The sequence below is a fragment of the Panthera leo genome, chromosome A3 (assembly GCF_018350215.1).
Source record: "Panthera leo isolate Ple1 chromosome A3, P.leo_Ple1_pat1.1, whole genome shotgun sequence".
NCBI lineage: Eukaryota > Metazoa > Chordata > Mammalia > Carnivora > Felidae > Panthera > Panthera leo.
In genome coordinates, this window is record NC_056681.1 from 26,497,722 (window position 1) to 26,524,834 (window position 27,113).

The following is a 27,113-nucleotide window of genomic DNA, read 5'->3' on the forward strand; positions in this document are numbered from 1 at the left end:
TTGGGGGTAGAGATGACTTAAAAATAAAACCTTAAAAAAATAAAAAAGCTTGAAATTTAAAAATAATTCATATATCCAGTATCTGCCCACTTCCCATCACCTTCAATGCAATGGTCCTTGCCTGAGCCCCACCACCTGGCTTGTATCCCAGCACCAGCCCTGCATTGGTCTCCATGCTTCCACCCTCCCACCTTTATTCCACATTCAGCTAGAAGGGTCCCTCAAACTATAAGCAGATCTTGATCCTTCTCTGTTCAGAACCCTGCAAAAGCTCCCCATCTCTCCAAATAAAAGTTTGGAGTTTACCACTGGCTTCCAGGATATAGGACCTTGCCTGCTCTGATCTACTGCTCCGTTCCCTGCCTCAGTCCTGCCATTCCAAACATGCAAGCTCCTTGCCACTCTTCACTCAGTCATTCCAGCTTCAGGACCTTTGCACCTGCTGTTTCCTTTGCCTGGAATGTGCTGCCTCCAGATATCTGAATGAGTGGCCCCTTCCTTCTTTCTGGCAGCTCTTGGGAGAGGCTTTACCTGAACTCCTCATCCAGAACAGCACTGCTCCCTCTGTGAACACCTCAGACCCTTTATTTTTCTTCATAGCAGTTGGTCAGTACCTCCCCCAGTACATGTCTTCATTGGGTCGTGTACTTACTACAATGCAAATACCTTAAGAACAGACTTTATGTCTGATTCTCTGCTGAATCTCTAGTACCTAACACACAGCCTGGCACATAGTTGGTGACTCGAATGAAAGAATGTGGGAATAAATACCGAAAGAACTACAAGCCTCGTGTGGGCTTTGTTTTTGGGTGATTTCTCCTTCCCCAAAACCTCCTGGCAGTAACAGACCCATAGCAGGAGCCCAGTGGGAACTAAAGTGGCTGATCATTCTCCCATCTGAACCCCGCTCCACCCCCCCCCCCACTGCGTAAAGTACATCCTGTGAACTGGCAGCAGTAATGGGGGGGTGTGGGGCTAATGGTAATTGCTTTGGGAGGTCAGATCCTGGCTTAACACCACCAGCTATGTGGCCTCGAGAAAATTATGAGAATTTTTTTGAGTGTTAGTTTTTCCCTGTGCAGCAAGAGAAGGATATTAACAGTTCCTACGCCCAGGGCTGGAGTGGGGGCTAAATTCCCATAAAGCACTTGACAAGCACAGTGTTGGCACAGAGTAGGTGTGCGACAACAGGCCACCAAATTAATCAGCAGCCATATATGCGCCTTTGGTTCTTTCTAGTTTACAACGTCCTCTTATACATGCTTTATCTGATTTGAGGCTTTCAACAACCCCGTCGGTTTTTTATCACCATTTTTATAGGTGAGGCAACTGGGTCAAAGAGGAATAGAGTGCCTGCCTGTGGAACACAACTGAATCTGACTACAACGCTGGCATCTTCTCGCCAGAAACACGAGTTGTTACCACTGCCGATGCTAATCAAAGTGATCTGGATGGCCCATCAGAGCCCCAGACTCTAAAGCGTGTGCCTAGTGTGAGGCTGTGAACAGCGAACAAATTCAGCACACAAAACCAGAAGTGAGCCGCCCCTCCCCAGCGACCCCACAGAGGCAGGCGTGCACAGGCCCCTGCACCCGTGAGTGAAGCTTGTGAGCAAGTCTGAACAGACAAGCCATCTCTCAGGGTCCACCCAGGATTTAGAACATCTCACATTTCCCAAGCCCTTTCTCTAGTTTCTCTGCTTCAAGTCGGGCAGCAGCTCCAAGCAGCAAAGGCCACCTTTGGTGTTTGAAATCCTTATTGCTCTGCAACCTCTGGCCTTGACAAAGAAAATGTTTCTTCCCAAAGGTAATTTAAGGGAGAAGCCCTGCACAGAGCTCTGGGCTTAGCTCTCATTAGACTCTCCTCCACCTTCCCAGGATTGAAGGCCAAGGGAAGGCACATGGCAGGGAAGACACCAGCAGGTGTTAGACATGAATTTTAGAACCACAAGGCCAAAACATCACAGAATCTTAGGAGTCATGGATTATCACAACTGTAGCATCTGAAAGTCAAAAAAACCCCAAAAAACAAAAAACAACAAAAAACCCACAAACAACAATAACAACAACAACAAAAAAAAAACCGCACAATGTAATACTTTAAGCCTCATGGGGTTGGCAGAGATTTTATCGGACAGGAAAGGGCAGATTGGGAATCTGATGGCTTCTGGGTCAGGGGTATCTCCTACCTGGTCAGAGGCTTAGCAAACGCTCCCTTGTGAGAATATGGCCTCAGAGCTCCAGCCACAGGCAGGAGGCTGCGGGGACAGGTTTTGGATAGCAACTTAATGGCAAAATTCTACAACCAGGCCCCTTAGGACACAGATGAAGGAGGAGAGGGCAGCCTTCGGAAGGATGCCGCCAGGCCATCCACTGCTGGTCCCTGGTGATACGCTCCAAGATCTCGATGGAGCCAGGTTTGTGGCAGGTCACCAAGCACCAGGAGACTCTGAGAGCAATAGCATGATGGTCTCGTTCGATGGCAGGTGCTCCTTACTTGGAACGTGCTGTGTGGGCAGCACTCCGTGTCTGCAGCAGAGCAGTGCACAGCATCATGATTCCTAACTTCTACTTGCATAGTGTTTATAATGAGACAAGTGCTCATGCCCCAGTGAGCATGGAAATGGGCTCGGAAGAGGGGTAGATGATGGCTCTGGCCAGGCAGTGGGGTTGGCTCTGGCCCAGTCTAAGGGCTACTTTGGGGGTCAGCTGGAAAAGGGGTCAATACAACCGCTCCACCCCTGGCCTCATCCTCATTCAAGGTCACTTTAGATACCTACGGTAATGAACTTCACTGATTTTTAAAAATGAGGGAGAGTTCTAGGGTAGTCATGACCTCATATCAAAACTATAAGAACCTCTGTCTCTCTTTATATAAAAAAATACTGAGAAGAGTTCAGCCCCCTAGGCTGCTCAGAGCAGGGCAGACCAAAAGATGGAGGTCAGACTGCTTTGCCAGTGTGAGAAATCCCCAGGAGAAACAGCAGAGGCACACAGGGACTGGAGACGCTCTGGCTCGGGAGCCTGAAAGCCCTGTGCCCTGGGAGATGGAGTCCTCCTCCTCCAGAAGTCCCTGGTGCTTTCCTGTCTCTGGCGAGGGGGAAGAGCTTGCATCCTTGGGAATCGGTCCTGGGAGCACCGCTGGCTGTCAGGCCTGGCAGGTGTGACCAGCTTAGACTGGTGACATGCTCCAGCCAGGATCAGAACTCATCCCGCAGCTGAGGGGGCTTGTCCATGCCAAAGAAAGAGGACGGCCTCCCTTGGAGGTCCCGTTCCCGCTTCACGAAGGCGGTGAAGGAGGAGACACAGTTGCCAATAAAGTGGTCAGCTTGGCCAAGGATGTACAGGTCGATCTGGGCCACTTCGGGCTTCAGGCTCACCACCTTCACCTGCAGGAGGGAGGGCAGAACGTTTTCACCAGGGTGGCTGCAGGCAAAGGTGGCCAGTCTGGCCAAGGCCTGCAGCCATACCCCCAGCTTTCTTCCCCTGCACAGAAGTGCCAGACACAAAAGGAGGTGCACAGAGGATTCAGACATGGGGTCGGGCATTCCGCTGGCAGTGTTGCCCAGATGCTGTCTCAGCACACCCCCACATGGCACACCCTTCCCCCACTGCCAGCCTCAGCTCCAAATACAGCATCATTCACCCTCTAGTGTGGTTCCTTCACTGGTGTGGTTCCCTCTGCCTGGAGTGTCTTTTTCCTATTCTAGTTCAAGGCTCAGCTCGAGTTCCACCATTCTCATGAAGCCCTAGGCCAGCAGGTGTGGCTCTCCCCATCAAACTGTGATCTGATCACATAGGGCTCCACCCATCCTGTTCTGCTGCCTAGATGCCTCTGAGCCCCAAAGTCTTGTTCAATTTGTCCCCGAGATACTCCCCAAAAGTGACCCCTTCTCTTGGTGGACCATCACTCCAGGGGCCCAGCCACCACAATCTCTTACTTCCTCGTGGGTCCCCTCACTGCTTCTGTGTGTTTACCACAGAGCAGCTGGAAAAACTTTTTCTCTGTCCCTCCCTCCACTGCAAGTTGAACACTCTTAAATTGTGCCCTACTTCTCTTCAGATGAAGATGAAAAATCTTGAATGTGGCCTACAAGGCCCTGTCCAAGCCACCTCTCCACCTCTCATACCTTCCCCCATCATCCCTTGAGCTCTAGCCACTATCCACCAGGCCCTTCCTGCCTCAGGACCTTTGCATGCACTCTCCCTCTGCTTGAGGCATTCATCTTTTTGTCTGCTTCTTACCTGACCCCCACTCTGCAGCTCCAGTCTCACCTCTGCAGACCCTGGTCTAGGCCAGGATCCTCTGCTCTATACTCTCACAGAACCACATTCCTTTACTTTGGAGCACACATCTCAGCTTGTAGTTTTCACTCTGATTAAGATCAGCCTCCTGCACTTGATGGGGCCAGGCTGTGGTGGTCTTCTTGTCACTGCTGGCTAGGGCCTGTCTCAATAAATATCTGTTGACTGGACACAGGAATGAATGAGCCCCTGCCTCTCCTCAAGCTCCCGGACCTCTCTTGCAGCATATATTAGAGTTCTGTGCAAAGTCTCTTTTCCTGAGTCTAGACTGGGAGTCTTGGAGGGCAAGACTACATCTTATTTATCAGCATCCTCAGCTCAGCAGTGGCCCAGCCTAACGGAGGAGCAAGGGTGGGCTCTGACCCCATGGACAGAGGGGTTGAGGAGTAGGCAAGGACGACAACAGTGGCACATGAACCGGAAATAGAAAATGGCAAGAGACTTAACGTGTAACAAATATATCAACTCTAAAAACTCACGAAAAAACTCCCAGGGACTCTCCAAATGCTTCAACTTAGTACAGAAGTGGGGGTGTGGGCAGAGCTGGGGCTGAAAGTGCTTTGCTGTCACACAGAGATTTCTGATCTAACAAAAATCATCATCTTGCTATTTGGATGGTAGCAGAGAAATAATACTAGTATAATCATGGCCAAAATCCCCCGAATAATTCCACCCACGCCCTGAAACTTACCCGCTCCGTGTCATACCCACTATCATTAGCTTTGAGACCTCCTGGGTAAATTCAATCCCTTCTTGGGACTTTGGTTTCCTCAGCTATAACATGCAGGGGCTGAGTTGGAGGAGCCCCAAGGTCTCCCAGCTCTGATGGTCTTCTAAAAAGCGGGTGGGAGGGAGGCAGGCCAGGATGCGCTGACTTGGCACCTTCTTTTCAAGTCAGGGCTTCCTGCTGGTGTCTGGGCTAAAAGAGAGAAGGGAGCCCCTCACATAAAGCCAAGGGTTCCCACTGTTAGAAAGCAAACTTTTTAAGGTCTGTGCAGGTGTTTAGGGCTTTCATTCATTCCACAAAATCTTATTGAATTCTTGGTATTAATTCAGTCACTTTATTGATATTTCTTACCTACCCTCCACTGATAGAGCACCAAGCACATCCCACTCTTTAGTCACACACTGAATATTTACTATTCGCCACTTCCTTAAGCATTTACGAAGTACAAAAGAGCATTCCCTTTATTCATCAACCACCTACTCCTACTATCAGTGATGGCTGACTTTATTGAGCACTTGTTTTGCACTGGAATGGTTTTATTTTCTTCATATCTGATCTTCACAATCACCCTATGAAACAGGACTACTCTCAGTCCCATTTTACAGAAAACGAAAGAAGTACAGAGAACTAAAGTAACTTGTGCAAGACTGCACAATGGGTAGCACCCAAGTTCTCTGGCTCCAGAGTCCAGCTCTTAATCTGTTACACTGGATTTCTCCCAAGGGCCCACTCTTTAAGCCCTTATTCAACAGTCACCGAGTGTCTACTGTGTTAAGCACTGACCTAGACAATGGTGACGGCAAGGCCTCTACAAGCTGAGGAACAGAACGGTGAGTCAGCCTCTGATCCCGCCTTCAAGAAGCCACAACGTTTGGGAAGAAGTGGGACGTGTTTCTAGTCTCACACAGACTAGACAGTGCCTCGAGAGCAGCTGTGATAAAATACTGTGACAGCTCCAGTAGGGACACATTAGCTACAAGAATGCAGGGGAAACTGGAGAGAATGGGCCAAGGTGTTTGGGCCAGGGTTTGAAGGAAGGATAGGAACCGGAGCGGAAATGCCTAAGTGTCAGAAGGACATAAAGCACGTAGAGGGAGCCGTGGGGCCACCCTGGAGCTTTCTTTGATTCCCTTCCCGCCGCACCCCCACCGGGCCCACACACACCTTCCCTTTGAAGAGTTCTTGGATCTCGGGCACATAACTCTCAGAATCCGTGGCAATGTAGACCGACCGGGCGTTCAGCGCTTCCACCCAGAGCTTCACGGCCCGTCTGATCTCCTTCAGGTCAGGGAGGCACATGGTCACGGTGAGAGGGGCCGCCGTGCTGCGGCTGTAGCCCACACACTGCGGGGAGGCCATGAAGTGGGAGCCTGCGGTTCCGTCCTTCAGCATGGCGCAGGCGTTTTTCTGCAGTGTTCAAGGGGGACAGGGTTAAAGGCTGCAAACGGCCCGGGACCCCAGGGGCAGGAGCCACTAAGTGGAGAAAGGCTGTACAGAAGCTGCATTGTGTTTTTTAAAAAAGCACCGAGGGAAGAGGGAAACGCATCAAAACAGTAACAGCGGTTACTGCCGTGTAGTGGCGTACTGGCTTTTTACAAAATATTTTTTTCTTAGTTCTACTATATTATCTGGGAACTCCAGTAGAATTCTGAGCCGTGGTGGTGATAATGGGCAGCCTTATCTGATTTCTGACTTCAGTGGGAACACTTCTGATAGCTCCCATGAAGTACATGTTTGCTGTGGGTTTCGGAGAGATAGCCTTTATCAAGTTAAGGTGGGTCCCTTCTTTCCCGGTTAGTTAAGAAGTTTTTCTTTTCCTTGCTTTTCTTTTTTTTTAAATCATGAATGAGTGTCGACTTTCATCAAATACTTTCTTGGCCTCTATTGAGATGATTATGTGATTTTTCCTCTTTGGGTGCTAATACGGTGAATTACATTCCTGGGATGAAGTTTACTTGTGTTATATGCTCTTTAATATGTTATTGGAGTTTACTTGCTAATATTCTACTTAGAATTTGGGCATCTGTGTTTGTGACAATGGGCACTATCTACTCTTCTGAATTGACCTTATCTGAGTTTGCTTTAGTGCTATGCTAGCTTTATAAAAAATGGCATCTTATATCTTTTTATGTTCTAAGCACATATGGACAGAAACTGTTTCTTAAAGGTTTGGCTGAAACCATTCACAAGATATTTTGGGCCAAGATACTCCGAGCCTGGCTCCTTTTCTTTGTGGAAGGAGGGCGGGAAGGGAGTCAAGGGCATACGCGTGTGACTACAGTTGACCCTTGAACAACACAGGGGTTAGGGACACTATCCCTGACCCCGTGCTTATAATTTTTGTCAAAAACCTGCATATAATTTTTGACTTCCCCAAAACATAACTACTAATGGTCTATTGTAGACCAAAAGCCTTACTGATAACATAGTCAATGAACACATATTTTGTATGTTATACATACCGCGTACTGTATTATAACAAAGGAAGCTAGAAACAAGAAAAAGTTACCAAGAAAGTCGTAAGGAAAACACAGGTACAGCACTGCACTGTACAAAATCAACATTTCAGCGCCCCTGCGCAGTTCAAACCCAAGTTGTTCAAGGGTCACCTGTACTTCCTCAATGGACTCTGAGTGAATTTTGATCTAATTTCTATACTCGTCAGTATTTTTCAAGTCTTCCACAATGAGCATTTCTAATATACATACACACATATATCTTCTTGTGTAAATTAAGGAGACTGTCTACGTTGCTCTGTTATTTCCACACAGAAGATAATCTGATGAGGTTTCTGCATATTTAAGCAGCCTCCGAATTTGGAGGATGACATCTTCATTTCTTGGGGGCCCCACCCAATCTCCAGAGCTTGTTTTTCAACAGAGTCTACTGGCTAAACGCTGAGCTGGACCAGAGGACTCCTGAGCTGCGGGTCTCTCTCTGGCTTACTGCCTGACTTGGAGTCTACCTTGATGTTTCTTTTTCCATCTGAAAAGTAAGGACAAAAATGGCAATTGTCAAAATGAGGGTTGGCAAGTAAGCACTCTGGAGCCACATTTCTGATGTGTCTATGGCAGGATCATGGAATACAGTACCACAGACTTGGCTGAATGAGACCTCTTTGCCCTGGCTGGGACTCGGTGCAGTGGGTTCAGTGTTCAACGCCCACAGGCATGGGCCCTAGTAAGGGACACGTCAAGCCAGCCATGGGAGGAAGGGAGAAATTACCCAGTCAGAGCCAATGCGCAGGTGAATGCCCACGTAGGGCCGGATGAGATGGGCGCGGATGTGGGCCTCTGCCGTCTTCACCATCTCGTCCGACCATACCACGTACTTTTGGAGTGGCCTGTGCTCCTCCAGGACGGGAAACTGGGCCGGAGCCCCTGGGAGGGCGAGCACTGGATGTTCCTTTGGAGAAAATCTAGACATGAGACGGAATGAGGGGAAGTCAGATGGAGGACGCACAGAGCTGGCCGCCACCTCCACAGGAAAGAGGATGGTGTCGCACCATGCCCCAGAGACCCTGCGGAGGGGCCCCTCTAACATGCAAGAAGCACGAGAGGCTGTGAAACCCCAACGGGCTGATAAGAAACCGTGGCGGCGACAACAGGCACAATATGTAATACTGTCCCGTCGCACGGAATTTACAACCCTCTTTGCTTGTTTAACAATTAAAAATTTACAGTAGAACATTCCAACCTTTTGTATGTCACGCTGGCTTCCAATCTGTGGTGTGGTAATTCACTGCGGGGTGGGGTGTCTGGGCCTCGCCTCTGCCCTTTTACCCACACGGCGGGACTGGGACACACAGCTGCTTACAGAGGGCCGTGGACAGGACAAGCTCACAGGGAGTGGGTACACTGCGTGAGAGCATCCGCTCAACATTTCACACATATTTGCTGACTGCCTACTATGTGCTAGGGCCCAGGGGGAGAACGAGACAGGCACGTCCCTACCTTCATGGAAAGCACCTGATGTCTGCAGATGCCCTCGTCACACCCTCCCGAAGGTTCTCCTTCACCCTTGTCAACTATGGACCTTGTAATTATTTCACCTTGTCTTCTCTGCTAGACACAGGCTTCTGAAGGCGGTGCTTCCGTGTGCTGGACAGTGTCTGGCACATGGAAGAGCCCAGTAAGTGTCTGTTGACTGAATGAAGAGCAAACCTGTTTTCCCTCTTCAGCTAACCCCAGAGTCTGTCCTAGCAACACGACACATCCTGCTGGTTCCACAAGCCTGAATGCACTTTCTGGTTCCAGATCTCTGTATGTTTCTTGCCTCGACCTGGACTGCCTTTCCTCTGTCAGCCAAAAACCTTTTCTTAAAATTATGAAATAGGCACAGCCACTCTGGAAAACAGTCTGGCAGTTTCTTATAAAACCAGACATGCGGGGTGCCTGGGTGGCTCAGTTGGTTGAGCGGCCAACTTCGGCTCAGGTCATGATCTCACGGTTTGTGGGTTCGGGCCCCGCGTGGGGCTCTGTGCTGACAGCTCGGAGCCTGGAGTCTGCTTCGCATTCTGGGTCTCCCTCTGTCTCTGCCCCTCCCCCACTCATGTTCTGTTTCTGTCTCAAAAATAAATAAACATTAAACAAATAAACAGACAGACAGACGTGAATTACCATATCCCCCAGCAATTGTATTCTTGGGCATTTATCCCGAAGAAACGAAAACCTATATTCACACACGGACCAGTACATGAATGTTCACAGCAGCTTTACTCCTATTAGCCCCAAACTGGAAACAACCCGAACATCCAACAAGTGAAAGGTTAAATAAACTGTGGGATATCCCACCATGAGATACGACCCGGAGATATCAAGGAACAAACCACTGAGACAGGCAACAATTTGGGATGGATCTCAAGGCAATTATGCAGCGTGAGAAAAGCCAAGCCCTCAATCTTACATACTGTGTGACTGCATTTACATAACATTTTGAAATGACAAAATAGAGAACAGAAGTGGAGAAGAGATTAGTGGTTGCTAGGGGCCAGGGTGTGCGTGCACATGTGGGCGTGCGTGCGTGCGTGCGTGTTTAGGGACACGGATGCGGTTATAAACTGACCACAGAGAATCCTTGGGAAGTTAGAATCGTTCAGGTGTTCTGACTGTGATGGTGGACACACAAACCTACCTATGTGTAAAATTTGTGTAAAATTGAATAGACCTAAACATACGCACAAACCTACAAACATGAACATACGGAAGCGAGTACAAGTAAAACTAGGAAAATCCGGATACAGTGGGTGGGCTGTGTCAATGTCATCATCCTGGCTGTGACACACTACAGTTTTGCAAAACGCCAGCTTTGGGGGAAACTGGGTGGACGGGATCTGGGACCTCTTTGCGGTCTTTCTTTTTGTTGTTGTTTTCTTGTCTTTGTATTATTTCTTACGATGTGTGACTCTATATTTACCTCCATAAAAGTCTCAATGAAAAATTAGGTATTTCAAAGCATACAGGAAAATACAGAGAATAATTTTACAACCCACATACCCACCACCCAAATTAGCAGATGTTAATACTTTGCTCTGTTTCAGGTTTTTTTTAAAAAAGAAAGACCAAAATAAAAGGTCTCTCCTGTCATCTCTTTCCCTCCTTTACTTCCTCTTCCCAGAAGATATTGTGGTTTTGTGCATGACTACACTTTTACTATTTGTACAAAAAGGTATTATTTTGTGTGCTTTTTACACAGTGTAATCGTAAAGGCACAGGCTGCCGAGCCAGACAGCCTTGTTCTAATGTTGACTATGCCACCTACTAACTTAGGCAAGTGACTTAACCATTCTGTACATCAGTTCCCTTATCTGTATAATAGGGTTAATAATAGCTCCTAAGTCACAGTGCTCTTGAGCAGATTAAATGGATTAATATAAGCAAAGCATTTAGAACAATACTCGGCATATACAAAGCTCTTAGGAAATTCTATTGCCATCATTATTGTCATATTGCGCGAAACCCACCACAACTTTTTAGAAATTCGACTTTATGTTTTAGAGATTTGGCCACGTTGATCGTGTAGCTTCTCTTGAAATTTTCCATTTTGCACGAATAAACACAAAAGCTGTGGTGGGCACGCCCCTTTCTTCACACCCAACCCAAACACCTCGTTCTGCAAACACCTCCCAACCCTCCAAGACCAGTCGCCACTCCCAAGCCTCAGCTCCTACAGGAGGGCTCCCTGTCCCACTGCTCTGCTGCCTTCTGCACACTGATGTGCTCGACAGCCGTCTTCCCTGCTCTCACGTCAGCCCACGAGGGTAGGAGCCTGGGCAGTCATGCTCACCGTGAGTCCCACACACTCTGGTCCAGGGCCTATGCCAAGAAAGCAACAATCAAGTGTTTGCTGACATCCTGGCTCTTTGTTATAATAATAATTTTATACATATGTGCATGTGAATCATTTATCGAGCCTTATTATGCAACAGGCAATGTTCTAATTGTTTTACGTGTATGAACTCATTTGATTCTCACAAGAGCCCTGTGAAGTAAGCACTATCGTTATTCTTTTTACAGATGAGGAAATTGAGGCACAGAAAGGTTAAGTAACAGGCCCAAGGTCACACAGCTAGGAATTGGTGAAGCTGGGATTTGAGTCTGGGCAGTCTGCTCCAGAACCTGTGTGGGTTTTGTGTGTGTGTGTGTGTGTGTGTGTGTGTGTGTGTGTGTGTATTTTTGAGGGAAAGAGAGACAGAGAGAGAGAGAGAGAGAGAGAGAGAGAGCAAGTGTGTGTGAGTGGGGGAGGGACAGAAAGAGAGGGGGTCAGAGGATCTGAAGTGGGCTCTGCACTGATGGCTTGATGTAGGGCTTGTCCTTTTTTTTTTTTTTTTTAAGTTTATTTTGAGAGAGAGAGCACGAGCAAGCGAGCTGGGGAGGGGCAAAGAGAGAGGGAGAGAGAGAATCCCAAGCACATGATGAGTTGTCAGCATGGAGCCTGACGCGGGGTTTCACTCACAAACCGTGAGATCATGACCTGAGTCAAAACCAAGAGCCAGATGCTTAACCAAATGAGCCACCAAGGTGTCCCCAGAACCTGTGTTAACTATGCACCTCTCTCTCAGTCCCCCAGGGCCATCAACGAGCCCCTCAAAGGCCAGGTCTGGGTCTTGTTTCTGATCACCAACCCCTAACACAGGGGGTACAATCAATACCTTCAGAATGAATGAATGAGTGGATGGGAAGAATTCAAGGGTCTTACCAGAAAGACCAGGCCAGGCTGTCAGGGGTCAGAGGAAAAAGAAGTGAGTATGAGCTGAACACCTACCACTGCCAGGCCCTCAGCCAAACTCCTTTTAGATGTCACCTCAAAAGATTTTAAAAGGAAAGCCAGAGTTTGTGATCTCCCAGGGAGGCTAGAACACTAGGATAAATCAGGATCTGTGCTCACTCTGCCCTCTTGGAGAGAACCTGCAGTTGACCCTTCGTGATTTCTAGATTTGGAATGTCCCTCCCCTCTCCTTAGAACTGGACTGGCACATGGTTGCACCACTGGGACATCAGCCCTGACCAGTCAAAGCACCAAGAGGCCGAGAATGATGTGTTTATTTACTCCCAATGAGAGAGGAAAGTGTTGTTTGGAAAGCAAGGGAGCGTTAGGGATCTTGTTTGGAAAGAAAGATTGACTACCTCCATATGCCCGAGTGCCCTAGATCAGGCCCTTAGCCTGGTCACTGTCCAGTTGAACAAGGCATATGCTCTTGTTGCTGGGTGCAGTAAACGTCTGGGGTTCTTCTCCCCCCCCCCCAACCCCCACCCTACTCTACTGAGATTCCCCCACCAAGCCAGGGTTTCTGTATGCACAGCATCCACTTATGTGCCCAGATACATCTGTGGGACAGTGGATGAACACCATGCTGAGTACAGAGGATGCAGGGACGCCCCGCACAAGGCAGGGCCTTGCTCTTAATGTTCCTATCTTGAAGGACTATCTTTCTCTCCCGCTCTTTGCCTGGCTGGCTCCTCATCCTTCAAGTCTCCGACCTGCCAATTACATGTCACCTCTTTAGGGCCTCTCAGGAAGGCTGCAGCCTGGAAGAATAAGGGCTGACGTGAGAGCAGGGAAGACGGCTGTCGAGCACATCAGTGTGCAGAAGGCAGCAGAGGAGAAGTGGGACAGGGAGCCCTCCTGTAGGAGCTGTGGCTTGGGAGTGGCAACTGGTCTTGGAGAGCTGGGAGGTGTTTGCGTTGGGTGTGAAGAAAGGGGCGTGCCCACCACAGCTGTTGTGTTTATTCGTGCAAAATGGAAAATTTCAAGAGAAGCTAACACAATCAATGTGGCCAAATCTCTAAAACATAAAGTCGAATTTCTAAAAAGTTGCAGTGGGTTTCACGCAATATACCGACGATGGTGGTGATGGTGATAGAATTTCCTAAGAGCTCCAAATACTGGTTACCTTCATGCCATGAGAATGGTTCAGCATGATGGGCCACAGTCTTCCAACAGCAGACGTGCAATAAATGTCTGTTGAATTAAACCTCCACCAGGGGATTCAGACTCAGAAGCAGCAGAGCTAGAAGGATTCTCAGAAATCACCTAGTGGGGAAGAAATACCTCTTATCCCTTCTCCTAGAACCCGATTTTTAGCTGGACATATGGGAGCCCCAAATAAGATTTCTGTCCTTCTTGCAGCTAGGTATAGGCCATGTGTCTAAGAACTAGCCAATGAGATTCAAGAAGGGTTGTATGGGACTTCTAGAAAGGTTCCTTAAAAAGGTGAGGCTGTGGCCCCCTTCTGCCCTTTTTTCCTTCCAGCTGCCTGGGGCAAGGATGTAATGGCTGGAGCTTCAACAGCCCTGTGAGGGGACACTGAGGATAAAAGTCAGTACTGGGATGGCTGGGCAGAGACGGGAGCTGCCTTCCAGCCATGGGTTGCATACCCTAGTGCTTCTCTTACTTAAGAAAACAATACATTTCTGGGGTGCCTGGGTGGCTCAGTCGGTTCAGCTTCCGACTTCAGCTCAGGTCATGATCTCATGCTTCATAAGTTTGAGTCCCACCTTGGGCTCTCTGCTGTCAGCACAGAGCTTGCTTTGGATTCTCTGTTCCCCTGCCCTCTCTTTGCCCTCCCCTGCTTGCCCTCTCCCTCTCTCCCTCTCTCTCAAAAATAAACATTAAAAAAATAAAAAATAAATAAAACATTAAAAAAGAAAGAATATATTTCTATCTTGTTAATCTGCTGTTATTTGGGATTTTCTGTAACATGTAGCTTAAATTATGCCTGATACACTTAGATCTGTGGCCATCCAAACTGTCAGTTGTTACACAAGAGAATTACTGGTTAAAGGCAGTGGGGGAGGGGACCAGAGCCCATCCAAGCAGGCTCTGCACTGCCAGCCTCGTGGGACTACAGGCACTTCTTAAGAATTCTGAGGAACAGTATGGAAGCCACTGATCTTGCTCCCCTCCTTCATTTTACAGTTAGAACACTGGCCAGAGAAGGGAAGCAATCTGCCTACTCATACAGTAAGCCAGGGAAGAGCCTGACCTTTTCCAACGCTGTTCTCCCTATACTCATACCCGCGGGCCCAGAGGACAACTTTCTACAGCGAGCAAGTGTCCGCTATTTTAGAAAATGTTTAAAATATGTATACTCGCCAGCTCACCCCTACAAAGCACTCAGGCTTCTTATCAGACCGCATCAGCAGGGCCTACAAAGCCCAGCACAGTCTGACCCCTGCCCGCTTCTCCAATCTCCTTGTGTGTGGCAGATCAATTCTTCAAATCGCCTTTCACTGGGTGGGCTCTAGGTCTCCTCCCAACAGCATGGAGCAGAAGTGACACTGTCCCGGTCACCAGGCCCAGGCTTTGGGGGCCAGCAGCTTCTACTTCCCACCTCTTGGAACACTCATTCCCTTGGATGCATCCTCAGCAACCTGGCTGATATGCTGTCACAAGTCCAAGTCACATGGAGAGGTCAAGTGTACTCACACCAATCCACTACCCCAGTCGAGCTCCCAGGTGACAGCCAGTATTACCTGCTTGCTAGCCATGAGTGAGCCCTTGTGGACGCGCAGTCCAGCTGAGCTTTCAGACTCCAGCCCCAGCTGAAAGCTGACCAAAAAGCAAGACATGCCCAGCTAACCCAAGTGTCCATCAATAGATGAATGGATAAGCAAAATGTGGTCTGTACATACAATGAACTATTTAGCCTTAAAAGGACTAAAATTTTTATATATACTACAGCGCAGACGAGACTCGAAGACCTTATACCAAGTGATATAAGCCAGGCATGAAAAGACAAATATCATATAATTCCACTTATACGAGACCTAGAACAGGCAAATTCAAAGACAGAAAAATTGAATAGAGGGATGGGCAGAGGTGTGGAAGAATGGGGAGTAGTGTTTAATGGATACAGAGGTTCTGTCTGGGGTGATGAGAAAGTTCTGGAGATGGATGGTGGTGGTGGTCACACAATTCACTGTGCTTATGCTACTGAATTGTACACTTAAAAAAGTGGTTACAATGGTAAATGAATAAATAACACACACACTCCAGTGGCACAAATACACATATATACACCATGCTAACCATTTTTTGAAATCTCCCATTTTTATGTTTAGAACTAATCCTGCCAGCAATATTTACTAACCTAGTAAATACTGATATTAATTACTCTTGAGAAATGATAAACAATACTCAATTACAAACTATATGCAGTAATTTCGTTTTAAGTTAATCTGTATAGGTAAGTAGATTTGTATAAAAGTATCTGGAGGGGTGCCTGGGGGGTTCAGTCGGTTAAGCATCCGACTTTGGCTCAGGTCATGATCTTTGGTTCATGAGTTCGAGCTCTGTGCTGACAGCGCGGAGCCTGCTTGGGATTCTCGGTCTCCCTCTCTCTCTCTGCCCCTCCCCCGCTCATGCAACGTGCTCTCCCTCTCTCTCTCTCTCTCTCTCTCTCTCAAAAATAAAAATTAAAAAGACATTTAAAAAAAGCACTGGAGAATGGAAGTACATACATCAAAATGCAAAGAGTGTTTTTTGACAGGGTGGTGGATTAGGAGTAAATTTAATTTTCTTCTTTATTAAAAAAATTTAAAAAAATCTCCCACCAAATCTGTGGTGGGTATTCTAAAGGATACTTACACCAAGAAATTTGATGTTTAACATGAATTGAAACTTTGTACAGTTGGGATTCTATAAAGAACATGGAAAATCAAAGAACACAAGAACTGCCTTGCTGAATCCAGTCAACCCACAGAACTCTGGGAAAATAATAATACACTGCTGTTGAGCCACTAAGTTTTGGAATGGTTTATTATGCAGCAAAAGACAACGGTACAGTCTCCCATTCTCCTCCTCACTCACTCCACACCAGCCACACTGGTCTTCTGTCTGTCCCTTGATCATACTAAGCTTGTTCCTGCCTCAAAGCCTCTGCTCTCCGTGTCCCCACCATGAAGAACTACCTTTCCCTCCAGCTTTTTCCACGGATGGGTCTTTTTCTTCAGGTCTCTCATGGACTGAATGCTTGTGTCCCCCCAAATCCATTGTTGAGGTCCCAACCCTCAAGGTGATAATATTAGGAAGTAGGGCATTTGGGAAGCAATTAAGTTTAGTTGAGGTCACAAGGGTAGAGCCCCCATAATGAGATTAGCGCCTTATAAGTGAGCCTGTTCTCACTGTAACATGTGAGGACACAGCAGAAAGGCAGTAAGCCAGGGAGATCACCAGAACCTAATGCAAGAACCCAATACTGGCATCCTGTCTCAGACTTCCCAGCCTCCAGAACCACGAGAAATAAACACCTGCTGTTTAAACCCCTAGTCTGTGCTATTTTGTTATAGCAGCCTGAGCTGACTGAGACAAGGTCTCACACACAACATCTGTTTGTGTCTTTCATAGTACTTTGTTTTCTGGAATTATCTTCTGTAAAGGCTTATTCACTGTCTCTCCCATTAGACTCAGCTCCATCAGGGCAGGGACCTTATCTGTCTTATTCTTGCCAGTATCCCCAGTGTCCAGACCAGTACGTGACACCCAGCAGGTGCTTCTTAAATAAGGGGGAGGGGAGGGGAGGGGAGGGGAGGGGAGGGGAGGGGAGGGGAGGGGAGGGGAGGGGAGGGGAGGGGAGGGAGTCTGGCTGTAAAGCCCAAGCTTTCCCAAGCCATCATGCAATTCCTACAACTCAGTGAACTCAAACAAGATGGTGAGGCACTGAGCAAGTGTTTTAGCAACACTCCCTGACTGATGCATCCATGCAGCACTGTACCTTCTCTTCCAACCAGGCTTGTGTGATATTTCTGGTTTTCTGGAATTTGCTTTTGGAACTACTTTTGGAGCTGGTGTCACATATTTTTTTCCTGGCACTTTGTCAATAGGAGAAAAATCTCCACCCTTGGAGGGCAGATCTACCTTTTGGCAATAGCTCCAGGTCACTCAGAACTGAACAGGAAGAACCAAGTAGGTGATCAAATGGGAATGTCCTAGACCAACCATGAGGGAGGAGTGGAACCTGCCATGACCAAGTGTCCTCAGTAGCTCCTTAATTAGCTCGGAAGTCCCAAATGGGAATTGGCACCTGTTCCAGGCACAGCTGTTTTCTCCATAGTGATTAAGAACGGGTGCTCTGGAATTAGACTGCCTGGGTTCAAATCCTAGCTTTGCCACTTCAAGCTGTGTGACCTTGGACACATGATTTCACTCCTCTCTGCTTCAATCTCCTTAAGTGTAAAGCACAGAAGACAATAATGCCTGTCATACAGACTTGTGGAAGTATCGAGTAAGTAACCTTAGAAGACTTAGGTAGTGAAAGGAAAACTTGGAACAGTGTTCGGTACACAGTAGGCACTAAATAAACAGTAGCTTTCTCATCTATTTTTTTTTTAATTTTTTTTAACGTTTTTTATTTATTTTTGAGACAGGAAGAGACAGAGCATGAACAGGGGAGGGTCAGAGAGAGGGAGACACAGAATCTGAAACAGGCTCCAGGCTCTGAGCTGTCAGCACAGAGCCCGACGCGGGGCTCGAACTCATGGACCGTGAGATCATGACCTGAGCCGAAGTTAGCCGCTTAACCGACTGAGCCACCCCGGCACCCCAGCTTTCTCATCTATTAAAGAATTACATTTGGACTGCAGCTGCCCTCTCACCAGCTCAGTTACCCTGGGCAAGTTATTTTACCTCACTGAGCTGTTTCCTTACCTGTCAAATGGAAATTGATCATAACACCCACCTCATGAAGTTTCTCAAAGGCTTGTATGAAATAAAGCATGTGAATAACAACAGTAACAGCTAACATTGGTTGGCCCCCTACTATGTGCCATGCCTTCTAAGCTCTAGGAAGCAGATACCATAGTGCTCCTTCCATTCAGGCCAGACAGCTGGAGAGGCTGCTCAGGGTCGCCTGAGAAAGAGGCAGGGGTGAATCAGAGCCCAGGTCTGACTTACCATGAGCGTGACTCCTTTCTCTACATCAGTCTGTCCTTGGTCTACTGAATGCCAAGTGCTGTGACCCTGTGTGAATTCCTATGTCCCTCACAGCTCCCAACCTGTCTGACTTTCAAGCCCACGTTCATTCCTGCCATGCTCTAGCATCAAGGCAAGCGCACTCTGATAGTTATCATCATTGTAACCAGCCTGTGGCTCCCTGAGGGCTGAGGCTGGGTCTTCTTCATTTTTATATATCACCTCTGGCTTTTGAGCACTATGTCTCATACATGACAGACGCTCTATAAATATTTCACAGCCTGTGCCTGTGCCCTGCTAACCTACTTTTTTTTTAATAGGGCCTACTGTAGCACAATTAATAAAGCACATCCAATTATTATCTGGATGACATCATCTCTCAGTCTGCACCTGAAGCTGCTTTTCTCTAGACGCTGCTTCCAATTTTCACCTTGTGAGGAGGAAGGTTAAGAGGGGAATGATTCTCACGCCTAGAGGAGGAAATCGGGACCCATGTGACTGCATAATAATCTTTTTATGACATCCTTTATCGGCCGATAAACTCTTGCTCAACCTTGTGGCAGGTCAACGTCCCACCGTGTCAGGCGTTGAGATGGGAACAGATCACACAGGATCCCAAGTTCAACAGATAGAACGGCTGCACCTTTGGTCTCATACATCAGGGTGTGGTGGAGGGGAAGAGGGTCAGGAAGGTGCTGAATGCTCATGGGCCCCAGGCCCCTCCCTTAAACCCAGCAACACTGCCCCCTCCAAGTACCTCTGGATCCACTGGTCTTTGTAGGAGGCGCTGAAGGAAATGCCTGCAAAAAGCTCGGACTTGTTGAAACTCACATGAAACTGATCCCAAAATGGACCAAAGGGATTTCCTTCCTGCAGAAAGAGAGTGATCAAAGGCTTACTGAGGAGGGAAAGCCCTTTGGGGATGGGGCCAAGGAATTGTGGGTGGGGGAACTCTGGTGGACTGGACACAGGTTGAAACACCTCATGGGATGGCCCAATAGGAATGCCACTTTGTAAAGCCTGGGCTGGAGACCTGAGGAGAGCAGCTGGGCCTCCAATCTGGTTTTCAGCAGGAAATGTTCACCAGTGTCTAAAGGACTCTTTCCTCCTTTACGTGCCATATCCCACTGAAGCTGCAGCATTGGTGGGGTAAGTGGGGAGGGAGTGAACCTTGGATTTGGGCCTTGGATCTTGGACTAGAGCTTCCAGAGACTTTTAAGACCAGCTAATACAACGCCCTTCTTCTTTTCTTTTTAAATGCTTTTTAAAATTATTTTAAGAGAGAGGAAGAGAGAAGGTGGCGCAGAAAGAAAGGGAGAGAGAATCCCAAGCAGCCTCCAGGCTGTCAGAGCACAGCCAGATATGGGGCTCACTCTCATGAACCATGTGTGAGATCATGTCCTGAGCTGAAATCAAGCTCAACTGACTGAGCCACCCGGGTGCCCCTCAATGCCTGTATTTTCAAGATGGAAATACTTGCAGGGTCCAGACAGGGTAAAACACTTGCCCAAGGTGAGGCCAGTGCTGGGGCTGTAAGCCAAGTCTTCCTTTCTCAAGTTTTGTGGCTCCTCCAACCACCCTCCCCAGACTTTAGCATAAGCACCTACAGACATACTGGGGATTGTCTTATTCCCAAAGTGCCAGAAAATTATAAATTTCTCCTGATAAAATATGACAGCTTCTTATTTACCCACTGAAAGGCAGGCAAGTATACAAGTTAAGAGGGTGGACAATGGAGCCAAATCACCTGGGGTTGAATCCCAGCTCCACCACTTATTTGCTAATGTAACCCTGGGGAAAATACCAAACCTCTTTGTGTTACGCTCATGTCCCATCTATAAAATGGGGATATTAATAGTACTTCCCTAGTGGAGCAGTTTGAGGAGTAACTGGGTTAACATGTGTAAAGCTCTAAGCATGGTACCTGGCACGTAGTAAGTGCCATATGGGTATTAGTTATTATTACTGATGTGGCACTTCACAGTTTACAAGCACTCTTACACCTGACCCTCATGACATTTATGAGTGAGACAGAGCAGGGATTGGTGTCTTTATTTTGCTGGTAAAATAAAGTCTCAAGGGAATCAAGGTACTCTGCCCAAAGTGACACTGCTGACAAATGTCACAAATGGGACTTAAATCTCCATCTTTCTACTCTAAGCCCTTCTAGTGCCATCCCCCACATATTGCCATCACAGCGTCTCAGGGGCCTAGAGGACATGGAACAGGCATAAAGGGTCCCCCAGACCCACCTTCATGGGGCACGTCTTCTTATCAGGGCTTCGCTGGGCTGCCACCTCAAAGCAGTATGCCACTCGCCTCTCAGGGGGCCAATGAGTGGGTGCCAGCTTCTCCATAAAGTCCTCCAGGCTGATGACCCGATGGTAGGCCTGGAGGGGCTCCAGCTTGAAGTACTTCTGGTAAGACACATGGAGCTACAGGAAAAGGTGGAAAAGGAGAGGCAGAGGTCCCTCTTCAGTATCCTAGTGGCTCTTTGAAAGACATTTAATAAAAGCATGCATCCAAGACCCAGATAACTCAGACTGTGAGCCAATGAAAAACTTTTAGGAAAGGACACCAAACTTAGAACGGAAACAGGCTGGGAGAATTTATCTGCAAACTAACAAAGAAATAGTAACACCCCTTGTGTTCAAAAGTGCTTGCTGATCTAGATGAAAAAAGACATAGGCTGTAAGAGAAAATGTGAGCAAAGGAGAGGAGTGAACAACTTACACAGCAAAGAAAACCCAAATAGCCAATACACTCAAAAGATATACAAACTCACTAGTAATTAGAAAAAAACAAATTGCAATTACGAGAGCACTTCTCACTCATTAGACCAGCAAAGATTTAAAAGCTTAACTTTAGGGGCTCCTGAGTGGCTAAGTTGGTTAACCATCCGACTTCAGCTCAGGTCTCACGGTTTGTGAGTTTGAGCCCCGTGTGGGGCTCTGGGCAAATACAATAATTTGCTCAGAGCCTAGAGCCTGCTTTGGATTCTGTGTCTCCCTCTCTCTTTGCCCCTCCCCAGCTTGTGCTCTCTCTCTCTCAAAAATAAATAAATAAACATTTTTAAAAAGCTTTATTAAAAAATTTTTTTCACGTTTATTTATTTGAGAGAGAGAGAATTCCCAGAAGGCTCCATGTTATCAGCTCAGAGCCCAACATGGGGCTCAATATTCTGAACCGTGAAACCTGAACCGAAATCAATAGTCAGACGCTCAACTGACTGAGCCACCCAGGACCTAAAAACTTAACTTTAGTTTTTGGAAAGGATGTGGGGAAACAGGGACTGCTGTACCTGGCTGGTAGTCAAAGTATACGTTTTGGAACAACCACTTTAGAATGCAATTTTGCAGCATCTACTAGAATTTAAAATGCTCCTTGCACCTCTATGTATTTTCCCTAGAGAAGCTCTCCCACTTTGCACCAGGAGATGGGTGTAAGGATGCTCAGTGCCGCAGCAGAAGTACAAGAAAGACCTTGGAAGGAGTCACACTGAAGACACTATATCCATGACAGTGGTTGCCTCTGGGACTGGGAGGGGAGCGGGACTAGCCTCCGGAGCCACGTGAGGCTTTATCTTTTAACAACTTCATCTGTAATAATACTTTATTTCTTTTATTAAAAAAAAAAAAGAAACATGAAGCAAAGAAGAAAATGTTAACAACGATCACTTCTAGTGGTAAGTACATGGATGGTGACTGTATTAACCTCTGTATTTTTCTGGATTTAAAAAAGTTTTTTAGAACACCATGGAATAAAAATGTAGACTTTACCCTATAGCTCAGGGTTCCCAAGCATGTTCCACTAGTTCAGGAGAATAAAGAGTTCTGCAATCAAAAGGCTCCAGAGTTACACAGACCTGGGAAACACTGTGTTAAGCTGATTTCTTTACTACAGGACTTTGCAGTATGGTAATACGTAGTTTGAATCTCCAGTTTGGGAGGCTGGGGTATTGAGAATATAACTTCCCAAGCTGATTTAACCACTGCACCCTTCCTTCACAAGCCATTGGCATTCCAACAGACTTTGGGGCACTTAACCATTAGCAACTAGGTCTTGCTGAAGGATTTTAAACAGAAATAATAGGAGATTTGCCTCTTAGATCACTCTAGTGGCAGAGGAGAGAACATATAGATGGTAAGATTAGAGAAGGAAGAGGAATCAGGAGGCTACTGCAACGATCCCTTTATTTGTTCAAGTACTCATTCAACATACATTTTTGAGCATAAGTCCAGGTGAAGATGGAAGGCATGGACAGGTTAGGAGAGGTAAAGGAAGATGAAGCAGCGGGTAGAAGGAGGTATTCAGGATGACTTCTAGATTCCTGGCATGGTATCCAGGTGAATGGAGGTAACATAAACTAAGGCTTGGAATATAGGAGGTGACACAGGTTTGTCAGGGAAAGATGCCAAGTTCAGTGCTGGCTTTGTGAATTTGAGGTATCTGTGGGACATCCAAATAGACTCAAGGGCTTAGGAATTAGAAACACAGGCTTGTGATCAGAGGAGGATCTGGGCCTCAGGTAAGTTGGGAGGTACGTGGAAAACAGTGAAAGCCACAAGATTTAACAGAAATTTACAACAAATCAAATGATGTTAATAACAGCAACTAATATTTATTGAGTGCTGACTTAGTATGCTCATCACATTTCATGGACTTGCTCATCTAATTCTAAGAGGTAGGAATATAACTATCTCCAATGTACTTATGAAGAAACCCAGGCAGACAGAATCCAGATAACTCAACTGAGGTCACAGAGCTAATACCCAAACAGGAGGAGGAGACACACTAATATTTAAACAGTGAGTGGAGAGAGAAAAGCCTCCAATACAACACAAAGAGGAAAATGCTGAGAGGTCAGGGCTAAAGCAGGAATAGGCTGTGTCTTAGAAGACAGGAGAGTAGGGATATTCAGGAAGGAGAAAGGCTCACAGGACCAGGTGTCACCAGGAGAATAGCTGAGGGAAAGACTGAGAAATGACACATAGATTTGGCAATTCTGAGGTCCCTGGTGACCTCTGTGAGAACAGCCCCAGTGGGGAAGAGGAGAGTAATTGGACGGGTTGAGTAACCCAAAAAAAGCAAGAAGTAGAGACTCGGAAAGATTTTTGGCTGAGAAGACAAAGACAGAGAAAGAAAACAAGCCAGAGTGAGATGAACAGACAATGTCTAAACTATAACACTGAGTGCAAAAAATCAGCACATCAGTGGCTCCCAGTTACTGAGGACTTCCTATGTCCTAAACACTTTGCGTTGATGAACTTAGTTGATTCTTTTTTAATTTTTTTTACATTTATTCATTTTTGAGAGACAGAACACAAGCGGGGGAGGGGCAGAGAGAAAGGGAGACACAGAATCTGAAGCAGGCTCCAGGTTTTCAGCTGTCAGTGCAGAGCCCGACGCGGGACTCGAACTCACAAACTGCGCGATCATGAATGACCTGAGCCGAAGTTGGACGCTTAACTGACTGAGCCACCCAGGCGCCCCTATGAACTTAGTTGATTCTAAGAGAGAGGCATACAATGTTCAAGGCATGCTACAATCACTCACTCATTATGGGAGGTGGCCACAATTACTATCAGCCTCTTTAAAGGATGAGGAAACTGAGCACAAAGAGATCAAGTAAGTACTCTGTCCAGTCTACACAGCCAGAAAGTGGCAAAGCCAAACTATGATCTCAGGTACTCTGGCTTTTAACTTCTGATAAAAACCTCTCTAAATATAGGCATGCAGAAGAAAAAAATAAAAATAAATAAAACCTACGCAGAGAAAAAGCTGTAAGAATGAAATACAGTGTTTTATACATACTAAATATCGTTTTTTAAAGTTTATTAAAAACTTTTAAAGTCAGTTCATCAGATTAATTCAATTCCTACTGCCAGGCCTCTGGGGGACACAGTGTGAACAAAGACAGACACAGGATCAGTGGAAGACACAAATAAAAAGCAAGGAATTAGAGGGTGTTGAGTATCACTGTGATGGGGTGAGGCAGCTCTGGAGCCAGACTGCCTGGGTTTATGGCCTTGGACACATTATTAACTAACCTGTGCCTCAGTTTCTCCTTCAGACTGACACTAGCATCCATCACCCTTTGACTAATGGGATGCCCAGAGGGTGGGACCAATCAGGGGTGGAAATGGAGCTTTAAGTTCCTATCACAGGCTCTGGAGTCAGACGGACATGAGCTTGAGTTCCAGCTCTACACTACTTATAAGCCGTGTGACTTTGGGCAAGTTACCTAACCTCTGGGAACCTGTTTCCTCATAGGCATGTAACGAGGGAGAAAAGAGCTAGTCCTCCTGCAGTGCTCAGGACAGTGCCTGGCAGACCGAAGGCACTGGATAAGTGTTAGCCAGGTAGCCAGGGAAGACAGTTCTGGGTGGGGAGCAGGGCAGGCTCAGAGGAGTGGGAGGTAAAGCCCAGAGAAGGACTTGGGGTCAGGAGGAGGTAAGCAGGATTGGGGTAAGATGGACAAGGGCTAAGGTCAGTGGGAGGTACTCACATTGGTGAAGGGAGGCTTGTGATGCTGGTACTCAATCCAAGGGGGTACAGCCAAGGTGCGGTTCAACAGCTTTGCAAAAGCCAGGGAGCCCAAGAAGTGATCGGCCTGGTTCCCGAAGCGCCCTGGATGGTATATGGTGGTTGAGGTGAGGCCTGGGGCATGGAGGGCATGGGGCATGCAGGGTCCAGAAAGGACGCAGAGCCAGGGGTGAGGAGGACCGGGACACCAAGGAGAGCCAGGGGAGCTGGCAGCATAGGATCCAGGTGTGGACTCCTGGGTCTGACAATCAAGGCCCTTAGGTCCTACCCCTCTGCCTCAGACCTTCCAGGTGCCTTGGTGTTCCCAAACATGCTCTACACTTTCCATCCTCACCCCATGCCTTTGCTCCTGGGGTTCTCTCATCCAGGATTGCCTTTCCACCTCTATCTCCACTCACTTGTGCGTGAAAGGGGCAACTCCAGTGCCTCATTCACTGGAATCCTTTCACCAATCCTCTGCTATCCTGAATCCCCTCCTCTGCCTCCCACCTCAGACTGGAGTTATTTCCGGTTCTTCACTTTTCCTCAAATGTCCTTTCTCACTTCCTGGCCTTTGTACTGGCTGTGTCTTCAGCCTGTAAATACCTTGGGGGCCTGGGGTGAGGACCCTATCTGATTCTTTTCCTTGTCCCTAGCATGACATCCATTCATTCATTCCACAAATAGAGAGACGCCACAATGTGCCAGGCTCTCTGCTTGGTACTGGAATATGGGATTGAGCAAGAAGGATAAGGTCTCTGCCTTCGAGGCAATCACAGTCCAGCTACAGAGACATTAAACATGTAAACAAGTATACAGTGACACATTCTGATGATTTCAAGACAGGAAAAGTTTGGTGATTGATAGACAATAAAGTGGAGATTATTTGCATTGAGGTCAGCGAAGCCCTTTCTGGTGACATTTAAGATGCGACCTAAGAATGGGAAGGAGTTGATCTGGCAGAGTGAAGGGGAAGGTGTTCCAGGCAGAGGGAATAGCACAGGCTTCAGGACCTGATTACGTGTGAAAAACAGAGAGGGAATAAAGAGTGGCTGCAGCTGGAGGACCTGGGGAGAAGGGAGTGGTGGTAATGATGCGCAGAGAGCCAAATCATCAAGATCTGCAGGGTCTGAAAAAGAAATGACTTCTACGATGACGATCCACCACCCCATTTAAACTGCACCCTTCAGCCAGCTTTTAGATTCCCCCTTGCTCTTCTCTATTTTATTTTCCCACGGTGTTCATCCTCTTCTATGATACTCCACATAGTTACTTATTTTTTATGTGTATCTTTTATTGTCTGTCTTTCCCCCGCTAAAATGAAGGTTCTACAGGGGCACGGCGTTTTCTAGCTTATCACTGCTGTATCCCCAGAGCAGAAAACAGGGCTGGACACAGAGTAAGGGTCCTATAAATACTATTGGTTGGTGAAAAAATCGTCCAGAGCCAACGTTGAGTCAGTCATATCAAGTCCTGCCCCAGCAAACTCCATTTACTGAACTCTGGGATGGCTTAGACCTTGCACAAGACACATCACCTCTTCCGGCTTCAGTTTCCTCATCTGCCACATTGTAAGGCTGGACACAGAGGTCCCTCAGGGCCACTGCAACTGGGGCAGGGAGGCGAGGAGCAGGCCATGCCCTGCGCTGGGTTTCTGTCCTGGACATGTCAAGGTATCTCTGAGTGCCTCAGAAGAGGGCCTTCTCCTCTCTGGGCCTCAGTTTCCCTATTTGAGCAGAGGGCTCGGGAGGCCTTACCCATGCATGGGCAGTAGAGCAGGTAACCGGCCGGGTCCCAGGAGCCCGCGAGCAGCCCCGGGAGCGGCAGAATCAGAATCAGGAGAGACACACGCAGCAGCAGGGGCGACGGTGCCCACGCGGCGGCGCCCATGACGGCTCCGGAGCCCGAGCGCGGGGTAGCGCACAGGCGGGGAGAGGAGGGGCGCGAGCGTCCGCCCCGCTCCCGGCGGTCATCGCGCGCCGCCCGCGCGCCGCCCCGGCCTCTCTAGCCGGCGGGCGGGCGGGACCATAGAGAGCCCGCGGCACCGCCCCCTCCACGGCCCGAGCGCCCGCTCGCGCGGCTCCCACAATGCACCGCACAATGGCCCGACCGCCGCCACTACCGGGGCCTGAGCGGGCCTGGCGGAG

General features: G+C 47.6%; 1 protein-coding gene across 1 annotated transcript; it reads right to left on the reverse strand.

Moving 5' to 3' along the window:
* On the reverse strand, positions 1–26,932 carry POFUT1 (protein O-fucosyltransferase 1). The gene is made up of 7 exons (XM_042931291.1): positions 26,724–26,932; positions 24,950–25,071; positions 20,694–20,876; positions 19,199–19,311; positions 8,257–8,449; positions 6,196–6,438; positions 1–3,388 (listed from the first exon to the last, which is right to left on the reverse strand). The coding sequence occupies exons 1-7, from the start codon at positions 26,854–26,856 to the stop codon at positions 3,200–3,202; spliced, it is 1,176 nt and encodes a 391-aa protein (XP_042787225.1). The 5' UTR covers positions 26,857–26,932; the 3' UTR covers positions 1–3,199.
* Positions 26,933–27,113: the final 181 nt, after the last annotated feature.